The 12,663-nt window shown below is 39.8% G+C and overlaps 1 protein-coding gene across 1 annotated transcript in view; it reads left to right on the top strand.

Moving 5' to 3' along the window:
* The window catches only part of ATP10A (ATPase phospholipid transporting 10A (putative)), a 510,848-nt gene that overhangs the window by 331,218 nt on the left and 166,967 nt on the right, over nt 1-12,663 (top strand). The window contains 1 exon segment of the mRNA XM_053705460.1: nt 1,588-1,772. Coding sequence (XP_053561435.1) covers nt 1,588-1,772 — 185 coding nt within the window.

Here is a 12,663-nt window from a genome sequence, read left to right as displayed (position 1 = left end):
TTCATTCAGATAAAGTAGTTCTGCGTACAAAACCTGGGTTTTTACCCAAGGTGGTTTCTAACAAGAATATCAATCAAGAGATTGTTGTTCCATCATTGTGTCCTAATCCTTCTTCGAAGAAGGAACGTCTTTTGCATAATCTAGACGTAGTGCGTGCCTTGAAGTTTTACTTACAAGCTACTAAGGATTTTCGTCAAACATCTAACCTGTTTGTTGTTTACTCTGGACAGAGGAGAGGTCAAAAGGCCTCGGCAACCTCTCTTTCTATTTGGCTTTGGAGTATAATCCGTTTAGCCTATGAGACTGCTGGACAGCAGCCCCCTGAAAGGATTACAGCTCATTCTACTAGAGCTGTGGCTTCCACCTGGGCCTTTAAAAATGAGGCTTCTGTTGAACAGATTTGCAAGGCTGCGACTTGGTCTTCTCTTCATACCTTTTCAAAATTTTACAAATTTGATACTTTTGCTTCTTCGGAGGCTGTTTTTGGGAGAAAGGTTCTACAGGCAGTGGTTCCTTCCGTTTAAGTTCCTGCCTTGTCCCTCCCATCATCCGTGTACTTTAGCTTTGGTATTGGTATCCCACAAGTAATGGATGATCCGTGGACTGGATACACTTAACAAGAGAAAACATAATTTATGCTTACCTGATAAATTTATTTCTCTTGTAGTGTATCCAGTCCACGGCCCGCCCTGTCCTTTTAAGGCAGGTTTAAATTTTAATTAAACTACAGTCACCACTGCACCCTATGGGTTCTCCTTTCTCGGCTTGTTTCGGTCGAATGACTGGATTTGGCAGTGAGGGGAGGAGCTATATAGCAGCTCTGCTGTGGGTGATCCTCTTGCAACTTCCTGTTGGGAAGGAGAATATCCCACAAGTAATGGATGATCCGTGGACTGGATACACTACAAGAGAAATAAATTTATCAGGTAAGCATAAATTATGTTTTCTAATTACTCCTATTATCAAAATTTCTTCATTCTCTTTGTATCTTTATTTGAAAAGCAAGAATGTAACTTTAGATGCCGGTCCATTTTTGGTGAACAACCTGGGTTGTTCTTGCTGATTGATGGATAAATTCACCCACCAATAAACAAGTGCTGTCCAGTTGTCTGAACCAAAAATTGTCTGGCTCCTTAGCTTAGAAGCCTTCTTTTTCAAATAAAGATAGCAAGAGAACAAAAAATTTCATGATAATAGTAAATTAGAAAGTGGTTTAAAATTGCATGCTCTATCTGAATCACAAAAGAAAAAAATTGGGTTCAGTGTCCCTTTAATATCTAGAACTGTATATCCGGAACAACATAAACAAGACATAGAAAAGCTTCTAAAATGGTTTATGTATTACTTTTTTCATGTTTTACCATTTTATACCTTCATATATGTCTTTAACAAATTGCCTCTCCCCTTATTCAGTATTGTTTGATAGGAATAGTACTTGTCTTTACTAAGCACCTTTGAAGCATACAGGATGCAATATCCTTCTTGAATTACATTTCTAGGCACAATATTGAATGGATTTGCTGTAAATATTTATGATGATATGTGGAACACAAGTAATCATGCTATTACTTTTTTGCGCAAATCTAGGTGCTACTGGAATAGAAGATCGTTTACAGGATGGCGTTCCAGAGACTATTACCAGGCTACGCAAAGCTGGTATGCAGATTTGGGTTCTGACTGGAGACAAGCAAGAAACTGCTGTAAATATTGGCTATTCTTGCAAACTTCTGGATCATGATGATGAGATCATCACTTTAAATGCAGGATCCTTGGTAAGTATAGTTTGTGTGTCTAAAGTGGATTTTCACACATCTATGTATGTTTTAGTTGTAGTGATGAAAGTAACTAGAACTAGTCACCTCTCATAGCTTTTTTTTTTTTTTTTTTTAGGAGAACCCAACATCAATATTTCTGGGGTTTTTTTTCCTCAAACTGTACTTAAAATAGCATAGAACGTCTACATTTCAAACCTGAAAAAAACACATTTAAAATCTCATCTAAACAAGAGCATATTGAGAAATCTCACCACATATAAAAGTGACAGCTTGTGCAGCTAATGGATTGTTGTTTTTGAAGAGACTTCATAAAGCAACGTCCTTTTGTCTGTTCATTGTAATGTTTAGCTAGAACCACTATATCAGTCATTGTTGTTCTTACTTTTACTACTGTGTTATACAGATTAGTATTCAAGAGCAGGGATTAATAAAGTAGAGCAGGTGGTTTATGAGCTCCTCAAGCCAAAGACGCTGCTGAGAAGTGCCCAGTGTTTGTATCTTTACAGCATGTTTCACAACAAACGTAAAAGCTTGAGGTGTGTGTAGAGGCAACATCTGAAGAATCAGTGCATTATAACATTTGTGTTCAGAACATAATTAAATGTTATCTGTAGAATCTGTAGCAGTTATACTCATGCAGGTATTTATCATTTATCTAAATACTGAGCTATAAAATGATTGCATTTATCTCCCTAATGGAAAGAAGGGGGCAGTAGAAAAAGCCACAAAAGATAAATGTTTTAATAGCTAAGCCATTATATTTTCCATATAGAGTAATGGCACATTAACCTATTTACCTGTGAAGTGATTTCTTCTAATTTCTCACCACAATGTACCTTACGTAGCCTTACATAAGAAGAAGTATGTAGAAGAAAGGATAAGGTTGTGTTACAAATTATCAGTAAATTATATAATCGCTATTAACCAAACATCTTGAAGAAAGCAACATGTAGAGTAGAAAAATATTTCATGTAGGATCACCATTGGCTAATAACTGATGGCAGATGCCATGGCTCACATGTTACAAATTAAGATAAGTAAGAACAGTGTACAGCTAACAGTATTCTGGTGCTGCAGATTCATAAAATGCATTGCAAGCCCAGATCAGTGCTATACCATGCAATACAGTAGCTAGAAAACTGTGAGAGAGATACCAGCTCATTTATTAAGTTAAGTGACATAACACCTACAAAATCCACAGCATCTGGGAACTACATGCTCTTTGTCAGGTTTACATAAACATATTCAGTATATAAACATGGCTATTACAAGAACACACCTCACTGATAATTATAATTTGGACACTTATATTGTGCTGGGTTTTCTTATTGATTAGTGGATCATATCTCGTGTTCACCTGTTTATCTTTTCTGAGTACCATGTTCTTCCCTTCTAATCTGGAGTGATCACAGTAATTTTCTGCCTATCTTTATTAATAATTTTTGGTAGTATAACTCGGGGTTTGTTAAATCTAAGTATTTGTTCAAATTGGTTAAAGGGACACTGAACCAAATTTTTTATTTTGTGATTCAGATAGAGCATGACATTTTAAGCAACTTTGTAATTTACTCCTATTAAATGTTCTTAATTCTCTTGGTATCTTTATTTGAAATTTAAGAATGTAAGTTTAGATGCCGGCCCATTTTTGGTGAACAACCTGGGTTGTTCTTGCTGATTGGTGGATAAAATAATCCACCAATAAAAAAGTGCTCTCCAGTGTAAGAGAATGAAGAAAAAATGATAATAGGAGTAAATTAGAAAGTTGCTTAAAATTGCATGCTCTATCTGAAACACGAAAGAAAAAAATTGTGTTCAGTGTCCCTTTAATAAAATGACCTAGTACCTGGAAAAATGACTAAAGTTTAAGGCTGGTTTAGCTGCTTGCAGCTCTCTTCTTCTTGGCTTGGAAAACAAAATGCTTTGCCTGGAGGATGCAGGCTGTGAGGTGAAAGGAGAACAGGGCTGTGAGAGATGTAATAGATGGGGTAGGGAAGCAGGCAGGTGTCATATTCTTAGACTATGGGCACCAATAACAGTGCTGTGTGTAGTGTGCAGCAGTGGAATTCATGGTCAGTCAGACACTGTTTCCCTTTCCCAGGTTACCAGAATATCTTCCCCATTGCCTCCCCCAGCTCAATTCTTGCCAGTGTTTACATATTAGAGGTCAAGTTATTTTGTTTAGTTTACACCACTGCTTTTCAAACCTGTTGTCAAGCCTCCGTAACAGGCCACATTTTGAGGTTATCTGAACTAGACCACAGGTAAAATAATCAACTGATTAGTAAACATGTTTATTTTAACTGTTCTCACTCAAAATAATCCTGAAAACCTGGACTGTTGGGGAGGCCAGAGGATAGGTTTGACAACCAGTGGTCTAGGGACAAGGACATCACTATGGGAACTGCACACAGTCTGGACTTCTGGGTGGTTTGTTAATCCCCTGAAAGGGTGTATGTAAAGAGAGATAAATACTCTAAACAGTAACTATTTGTCTGACTCGTAGATTTCATGCAAATTTGTCAAGCCGTATTCTAACTAGTACTAGTTTTTCCCGGGGAATAAGCAGAATGTTAATAAATGATGTGTGATGATCTCTGCTACTGCAAAAATATCTACTTATGGAATGTGCGTATTTTTATACATATATAAAATCTGTTATTGATAATAAATTAAATTTTGCTGCAAGATTTATGCTTCTCCCTTCATTGCTCAACTGCCACATGTTTTCTGGGGGTTTATTTAAGCTTTTACTCTAGTGTGGTTTTATATTTGGATAGTTATGTAGTGCAATGTTGACATTAGTTGAGTTTCATTAAATATTTAGCAACGTTGCATTATTTTTTTTAAATTAGGCCTCTCCTGCAATCAATGAGTAACTGAAGCTTTACCCTTATCTTAAAGGAAAGCAACGCCAAAAGTAAACTTTCCTGATTCCGATAGAGCATTGTATTAAAAACAACATTCCAGTTTACTTCTATTAACAAATTTGCTTAATTCTCTTAGTATCCTTTGTTGTAGAGCAATGCAGAACTGGGGGCTAGTTGAACACATCTGGTGAACGATTGACAACATTTATTTATATATATATATATATATATATATATATATATATATATATTCTACATACATACATACTCATATACTCTCCGGCCACTTCATTAGGTACATTCTTGGTGGCATAGATTCAACAAGGTGTTGGAACATTCCTCAGACATTTTGGTCCATATTGACATGATAGTATCACGCAGTTGCTGCAGATTTGTCGGCTGCACATCCATGATGTGAATCTCCCGTTCCACCACATCCCAAAGATGCTCTATTGGATTGAGATCTGGTGACTGTGGAGGCCATTGGAGTACAGTGAACTCAGTGTCATGTTCAAGAAACCAGTTTGAGATGATTTGAGCTTTGTGACATGGTGCATTATCCTGCTGGAAGTAGACATCAGCAGATAGGTACACTGTAGTCATAAATTGATGGACATGGTCAGCATCAATACTCAGGTAGGCCGTGGCTTTTAAACAATGCTTAATTGGTACTAAGGGGCCCAAAGTGTGCTGACCTTCAACAGTGTTGCGCTTCGTCGGCAGCGGTTGGGGCAGTATCTGCTCCAAATATATTCCAACCCAAGGTACTCGGAGGGCACAAATGCCATACAACGGCATACCGTCCCCCCTTTCCATTGTGAAAACACAATCCTGTGAAATGCACTCCAGGTATGTATCACCCAACTGGCTATATCAGTAGTTTAAAATCCGGTGTTGAATTCAGTCCCCCCGGATGTATAGTGCCTTGTCTATAGATCCACTGAGCTTTCGCAAATCAACAAATCTTTTTTGTCCTATCACCACCCCTGTCCAACTTAGGTATGTGGTCTATAAGCACCTATCTTATGGACGACACAGGGTGTAAAATTTCCGCACAATGTCTGTCAATTGGTTGTTCCGATTCGCCTTTTTCTAATGCCTGTCGGATGGCCAGCCTATGGCTTACCATGCATTCCCGTAATGTTCCTTTGGTTTTGCCAACGTAAAAGCTGGAACACGGGCAAAACAGCAGGTAGACAGCGTGCGTAGTGTTACATGAAAGGGAGTGCCTTATAGTGAATAATTTGTTGGTGTGAGGATGATGAAATGTCTTAGTTGCAATAAGACCATTGCACATTGTGCATCCTAAGCATTTGTAGGAGCCTTTGATATTCACCTTAGGTCTAGTTGTATAATATTGTTTAGGGTCAGTTTTGACCAGTAGATCACATAAGTTAATCCCTCTTTTGTACCCACCATGGGTTTCAGGCTCTGTGCAAACTTCAGTTTAGGGTCTGATGTTACTATCGGCCAGTGTGTTCTCAGGATCTTGCCCGCATTGGTGGTATTAGGTGAGAAAGTGGTCACAAGGATGAGCCTATCTTCATCTGTGGTCTTTTCTTTCTGTATAATTACATCTTCTTAGGTGAGTTCCTGCACCTCCTCCAGGGTACTGTTGACAAGCTGCATGTGATAGCCCCTCTGTAAGAACTTATATATAAGACCCTATATATATATATATATATATATATATATATATATATATATATATATATATATATATATATATATATGTATATATATAGCCACCAATCACCAGCCAAATCCCAGCAGTGATCTGCTGCTCCTGGGAATACCTAGGTTTATTCTTCAGTAAAAGATACCAGCAGAACAAAGCAAATTTGATAATATAAGTTAGATTGGAAAGTTGTTTAAATGTACATGCTCTCTTTAATACTCATAGGCATGATATGCTGTGACCACCTTAGACACCAATCTCTCAAAATAGTTTTCTTTACTTTTATTAGTATATTGTTTCTGATTCATTACTGCCATTCATGCATAATTCATATCTGCTGTTAGGTTTTTCTTTTATAAGATAGCAAGAGTCCACAAGATCATTACATGGGGATTACACTCCAGTCCACTAGGAGAAGGGAAAAAAAACAGCCCTATCAGAGCTTTAATACCTCACACTCCAAGAATCCCTTAGTTAAATTTGTGCCCCAAGATGGAGTGAGGTGAATTTTTAACTGCTGATGTACCTATAGTCGATAGAGATTTTCTAACTGATCTAAGACCCAATTTTCTTTTCAAAGAGTCTTTGAGGGACAGATGGAAAAACAGGAGTTTCAACCAGGAAGTGAAAGTCATCTCCCAGTATGGAGATGTCGCAGGCATCCCAGCTGAAACACAGATTTATCTGCCAATCCCCTTGTCTACAGTGTGCTGCTCCTTGTGAGATGTTAGACTTCCCAGCTAAAATGTGGATTTATCTGGTTGTTTGTCTGATAATCTGGAGGACATATCTACTAATAATTGAAACCTCTCTGCTATTGTGTAAAGATATTCCTATGTGTCCACCTACTCCGCAGTGTATAACTCGTGCTGAGTCTACAGCTCACCACTGATATAACTAGTTAACTACAGTATCTCCAAAATGTAAAGAATACATTCACTTTGCTGTTACTAAGTTGAATGTTGTCATGCCTCCAACAGTGAAACACAGACACATGAATGCAGTAGAAGTTAATACTTTGCAGGCCTTGAGCTCATCAGGGACATCCTTTAGGAGCAACCCAGGATGTGTCCTTTAATTTCAGGCTAGAGCATATTTGTTTATTATTAGGGAGGTGGCTGTAACTGGTGTGACAACCTTTTGGAGCTCAAATCTAGTGAAGCATCCTTGGAAGAGATACAGGATAGTTTTAAGCTCCTAATGGCTGCTTAATTTGTGATGCAGCAATGGAGATTTCCTTATTAATACAGCTGCATTCATTACTTGTGGGAATACAGAACCTGGCCACCAGGAGAAGGCAAAGACACCCCAGCCAAAGGCTTAAATACCTCCCCCACTTCCCTCATCCCCCAGTCATTCTTTGCCTTTCGTCACTGGAGTTTGGCAGAGAAGTGTCCGAAGTTTTGGAGTAGTTCCTTAGGATGGGTGTCTGCCCTTCGAGATGGGACTGGAGTTATAAGTAGTCTTGTCAGCCTCTCAGTGAGAGCATTGATGAGAGTCTGGAGATGCAGGGAGAGTCTTTCTGCAAATCCATCCAGACTCATATTAACAGCTCCTTAAGCAATCAGCATTGACGAGTTTCACTGCCTGCTTTCTTCACTCAAGTCCATGTCAGAAGTGCTGCTACAGTCTGTCAAACTTGAAGAACCGTGTTACAGTTCCACGGCATAGATTCCGGTAAGATTGTTTCATTTTTTACACACATGTTAACGATAAGAAGACAAGGTCACAGTGGGACTCCTTTATCTTTATGGAATATGGGGTTGATATGTCTTGAGGGGGATTATTGAACAGTGTTTTTTTAATCATATTTGTTATGTGGTTTCGTGTAGTAGACGTTTAGGCTCATAGGCTGATATGGAACATACAGGTTATTTTTCATTTTGATAGCTGCACAGTTTTATTAAGCTGGCTCACTTTTTCCTTAGCAGGGGTGGTCCTGCATGGTGCACCATATGAACGGCAGTGGTCATGCTTCCCCCCCCCCCCCCCCGATTCCTGACCGAGCATCTACAGAGAGGAGCCAACTTCTCTACCTGTCTGGGTCATAGGAGGTGGTGAGTGCCCCAGCCATTGGGGGAAGAAGGTGCCAGTTATTCTTTCTATAATTCAAATTAGACAAGTTATGGAGGATTCAGATATTTTAGAGGGGGATCCCTCTGATACAGAATTTGATACCTGCATATATTGTGAGGAGGCACGGGTAGCTCAGCCCTCTCAATTATGTTCCGTATGCCGCAATAGGGTGTTCTCATCAACCAATGTTGAGATGTTAGAGACCACTGAGCCGTCTGCCTCTGAGGATTCCTCATACCGTGTGGTGTTTTCCCTAGAATCTTCTGTTCCTAAACATACAATGTCTGAGTACCGCTGCTCCTTTTCCTGAAGTGTTTTTTTTTCCACCAGAGGTTACTGCGTGGTTCCGCATGGCCAACTCTACGGCCTTAGCGATTTTACCTCTTCCTGCTACGTGCAAGCGAAGGGTTAATCCATGCACTCCTGCCCAGGGACCATCATGTAAAATGACGATTGTATCCGATCAGTCATTTTTTTTCCACCAGAGGTTACTGCGTGGTTCCGCATGGCCAACTCTACGGCCTTAGCGATTTTACCTCTTCCTGCTACGTGCAAGCGAAGGGTTAATCCATGCACTCCTGCCCAGGGACCATCATGTAAAATGACGATTGTATCCGATCAGTCATCTGGGGATGCGGTTCCCTCTGAGGCTTCAGAGGTAGATCCTCCAGGATCGGAGTTTGCTGACTTGATTTCTCCGACTGAGGAGGATTTAGCATTTGGATTTCGAATGGCACGCCTGCGTTTACTTCTGAGAGAGGTTTTGGCGATGCTAGAGGTATTGATCCGTCAGTTGAATCTCAGATAGCGATCTTGACTAGACGAGTGGAGAGAGATGGAGATCCTATTCCTTATTTTGTGTGTGTGTATATATATATCTATATATATATATATATATATATATATATATATATATATATATATATATATATATATATATATATATATATATATATATGTGTGTGTTATTTAGAATCCCAGTTCCGAGCTCTATGGGGGCTTTGTGTTGTATGACAGGCTGGACCTGTTTTTGTTTGCACACTCCTTTGGCTATCACTTGTGTGTGTGCTTGCCTAATTTCTTTTTCTATTCCGTTTGGATAGTTTTTTTGTTTTTGGAACTCTGGGTTTTTGTAGAAACTCTTTTTTAGGAAGACGTTTCATCACATGGGATTTTTGGTACTAACAACTTTGATGGCCGCGATTGTTGGTGACTTCCAGTGGAAGCATCTAGGTCTCTGTTCGGGGTGATGGTTCCCACGATAATTTTGAGACAAAATTTAAGCCTTGGAGCTTATATTTCTTTATTTGAATTATTCTCAGTTTTTTCTAGCATTTCTGAAACTTAAGAATTTTCTGTTTAGCCCTTGAGTGTTAAAGCAAATATGTTGTATCCTAGATGACAGACAGGACCTGTTTTGGGTACTAGTTAAGTCTGCACTTTCTTTCTACACAAGAGAAGAAGTTATCTTTAGCTATTCCGGTCCAGGCAGAGCAGGTCCATCTATCCTAGATGACAGACAGAACCTGTTTTAGGTACTATCTTGGATGGGCGCTTGATGCTGGATCATATTGGATTCAGAGGTCCTAGAGGCCAGAGCTAAGCTTCACATTCTGTGTTTCTGGGCAAGATTTTTCCTCTTGATTTTGCCTTTTGGCAGAGAGAGGGTAGTTTTTCAGGGGATTTTTGGAGTCATTGTCCCGGTACCTATCGCACAGTGAGAATATTTTCATTCCACTGTTGTTGCATGGCCCAATAAGGAAAGGGACCTCCCATCCTATTTGGATTCTATAATACTTAAGCAGAGCTTATTAGATCTCCTATTTGAGGGAGAATATAAGGTTCTCGTTACCTTTGTTCAGGAAGAGGGATATCTTTCCTGTTCCATCCTTTTGAGCAAATCCGGTTCTTAGGGACCGTATCTCCCAGTAAACCTTTTTCTGATCCTATTTTTTTTTTTTTGGGGGGGGGGGGGGAGATCAGGAATGTAATGTGGCAGTATCCTGCTTCCAGTTTTTACAGTAGCTTCCATGTCTTGGCGGTTCTGGTTTTCTTACCATTATCTGCTAGTAGACTTTTAGGGATTTTCTCTTGTCTTTTCGATCCTCAGAGTTGGATTTAGACCTGAGTTTCTGGTGTAGGCACCAGGGTGGACCATTGCATGCTGATTTGATCTTACAGACAGGAAGTTTTTTCCTTAGATCTTGCAAAGTTATAGTTTACCTCATCGGGTTTTGCCCTCCAGTTCATTTCTGGCTTTCATTGGCGCTGTGTTGGAGGGTGAGGTATTCAGCCAAGGCCGAGACTTCGGCATGGCGTTGGTTTTTTAATCTGTCTTAGCAGACCTACATGGAATACCGGTTGGGGGATTACATCTCCAGTGTTCTCCCTGTCCTGGGGGATTTTCCTTTTAATTCTCCCGGGCGATTTTGACTTTGTGACTTCCCTATCAGTGGGGAGTGTGTGTCCTATGGGGGTCCGTGGATCAGGAATTCCTTCCGATTATTCCTAAGGTTCATCGGCCGAGCATTCTGCTCTGAGGGTTTGGTCTTTTGGGTTTGTACCAGTTGGGACCTCTCAGAGGGTAGATCTCTTTCTGAGAGAGTTCCTCCTACATACACAGGAGGGTCTTGAGTGGTGGTGGGCGGAGGCCCACTACGGATCATTGTCAGCGATCCACTCTGAGCGTGCTCTTCAGGCACTGATGTTCACTACAATCATTCCTTTGATCAAAATAGGGAATCCGATCGAGATTCTCAGGATGTCTGTACTTATCCCAGATTTCCCCTTAAGGGGTCGTGGGTTGGGATCTTTAGACAGAGCTAATGGATCCTTAACAGTGCTTGGAAGGTCTATTTTAACCTTCTTCTTTTTGGCCATGTCACTCTGTCGGGGATGGCCCAATCCTAGCAGGACCAGGCGTCAGTGAGACTAATTGCTCTGTTTCTTCTGTTAAGTGTGATCAGTCCACGGGTCATCATTACTTCTGGGATATTACTCCTCCCCAACAGGAAGTGCAAGAGGATTCACCCAGCAGAGCTGCATATAGCTCCTCCCCTCTACGTCACTCCCAGTCATTCTCTTGCACCCAACGACTAGATAGGATGTGTGAGAGGACTATGGTGATTATACTTAGTTTTATATCTTCAATCAAAAGTTTGTTATTTTAGAATAGCACCGGAGTGTGTTATTATCTCTCTGGCAGAGTTTGAAGAAGAATCTACCAGAGTTTTTGTTATGATTTTAGCCGGAGTAGTTAAGATCATATTGCTGTTTCTCGGCCATCTGAGGAGAGGTAAACTTCAGATCAGGGGACAGCGGGCAGATGAATCTGCATAGAGGTATGTAGCAGTTTTTATTTTCTGACAATGGAATTGATGAGAAAATCCTGCCATACCGATATAATGTCATGTATGTATACTTTACACTTCAGTATTCTGGGGAATGGTACTTCACTAGAATTACACTGTAAGAAATACATAAAGCTGTTTAATAACTAGAGATTATGTTTAACGTTTTTGCTGGAATGTAAAATAGTTTTCATTTGCTGAGGTACTGAGTGAATAAATGTTTGGGCACTATTTTTCCACTTGGCAGTTGCTTAATCTGTTTTCTGACAGTTTCTGTTCTCCCTCACTGCTGTGTGTGAGGGGGAGGGGCCGTTTTTTGGCGCTTTTACTACGCATCAAATATTTCAGTCAGCAACTCATTGTATTCCCTGCATGATCCGGTTCATCTCTACAGAGCTCAGGGGTCTTCAAAACTTATTTTGAGGGAGGTAATTTCTCTCAGCAGAGCTGTGAGAATTATAGTTTGACTGAGATAAAAAACGTTTATTCTGTAATTTGTTTCCTGCTTTCAGAATTTGTTATCTTTGCTAATGGGATTAAACCTTTGCTAAAGTTGTGTTGTTTACAAGGATTGAGGCTATAACTGTTTCAATTTATTAATTTTCAACTGTCATAGATCTTCTGTGCTTCTTAAAGGCACAGTACGTTTTAATATTATTCTAATTGAATTGTATTTCCAAGTTGCAAGTTTATTTGCTAGTGTGTTAAACATGTCTGATTCAGAGGATGATACCTGTGCCATTTGTTGCAATGCCAAAGTGGAGCCCAATAGAAATTTATGTACTAACTGTATTGATGCTACTTTAAATAAAAGTCAATCTGTACAAATTGAACAAATTTCACCAAACAACGAGGGGAGAGTTATGCCGACTAACTCGCCTCACGTGTCAGTACCTACATCTCCCGCTCAGAGGGAG

The sequence above is a fragment of the Bombina bombina genome, chromosome 3, assembly GCF_027579735.1.
Source record: "Bombina bombina isolate aBomBom1 chromosome 3, aBomBom1.pri, whole genome shotgun sequence".
NCBI classification, from domain to species: Eukaryota; Metazoa; Chordata; class Amphibia; order Anura; family Bombinatoridae; genus Bombina; species Bombina bombina.
The sequence above is the reverse complement of the archived record's forward strand: the minus strand, read 5'-3'. Positions and strand labels throughout refer to the sequence as shown.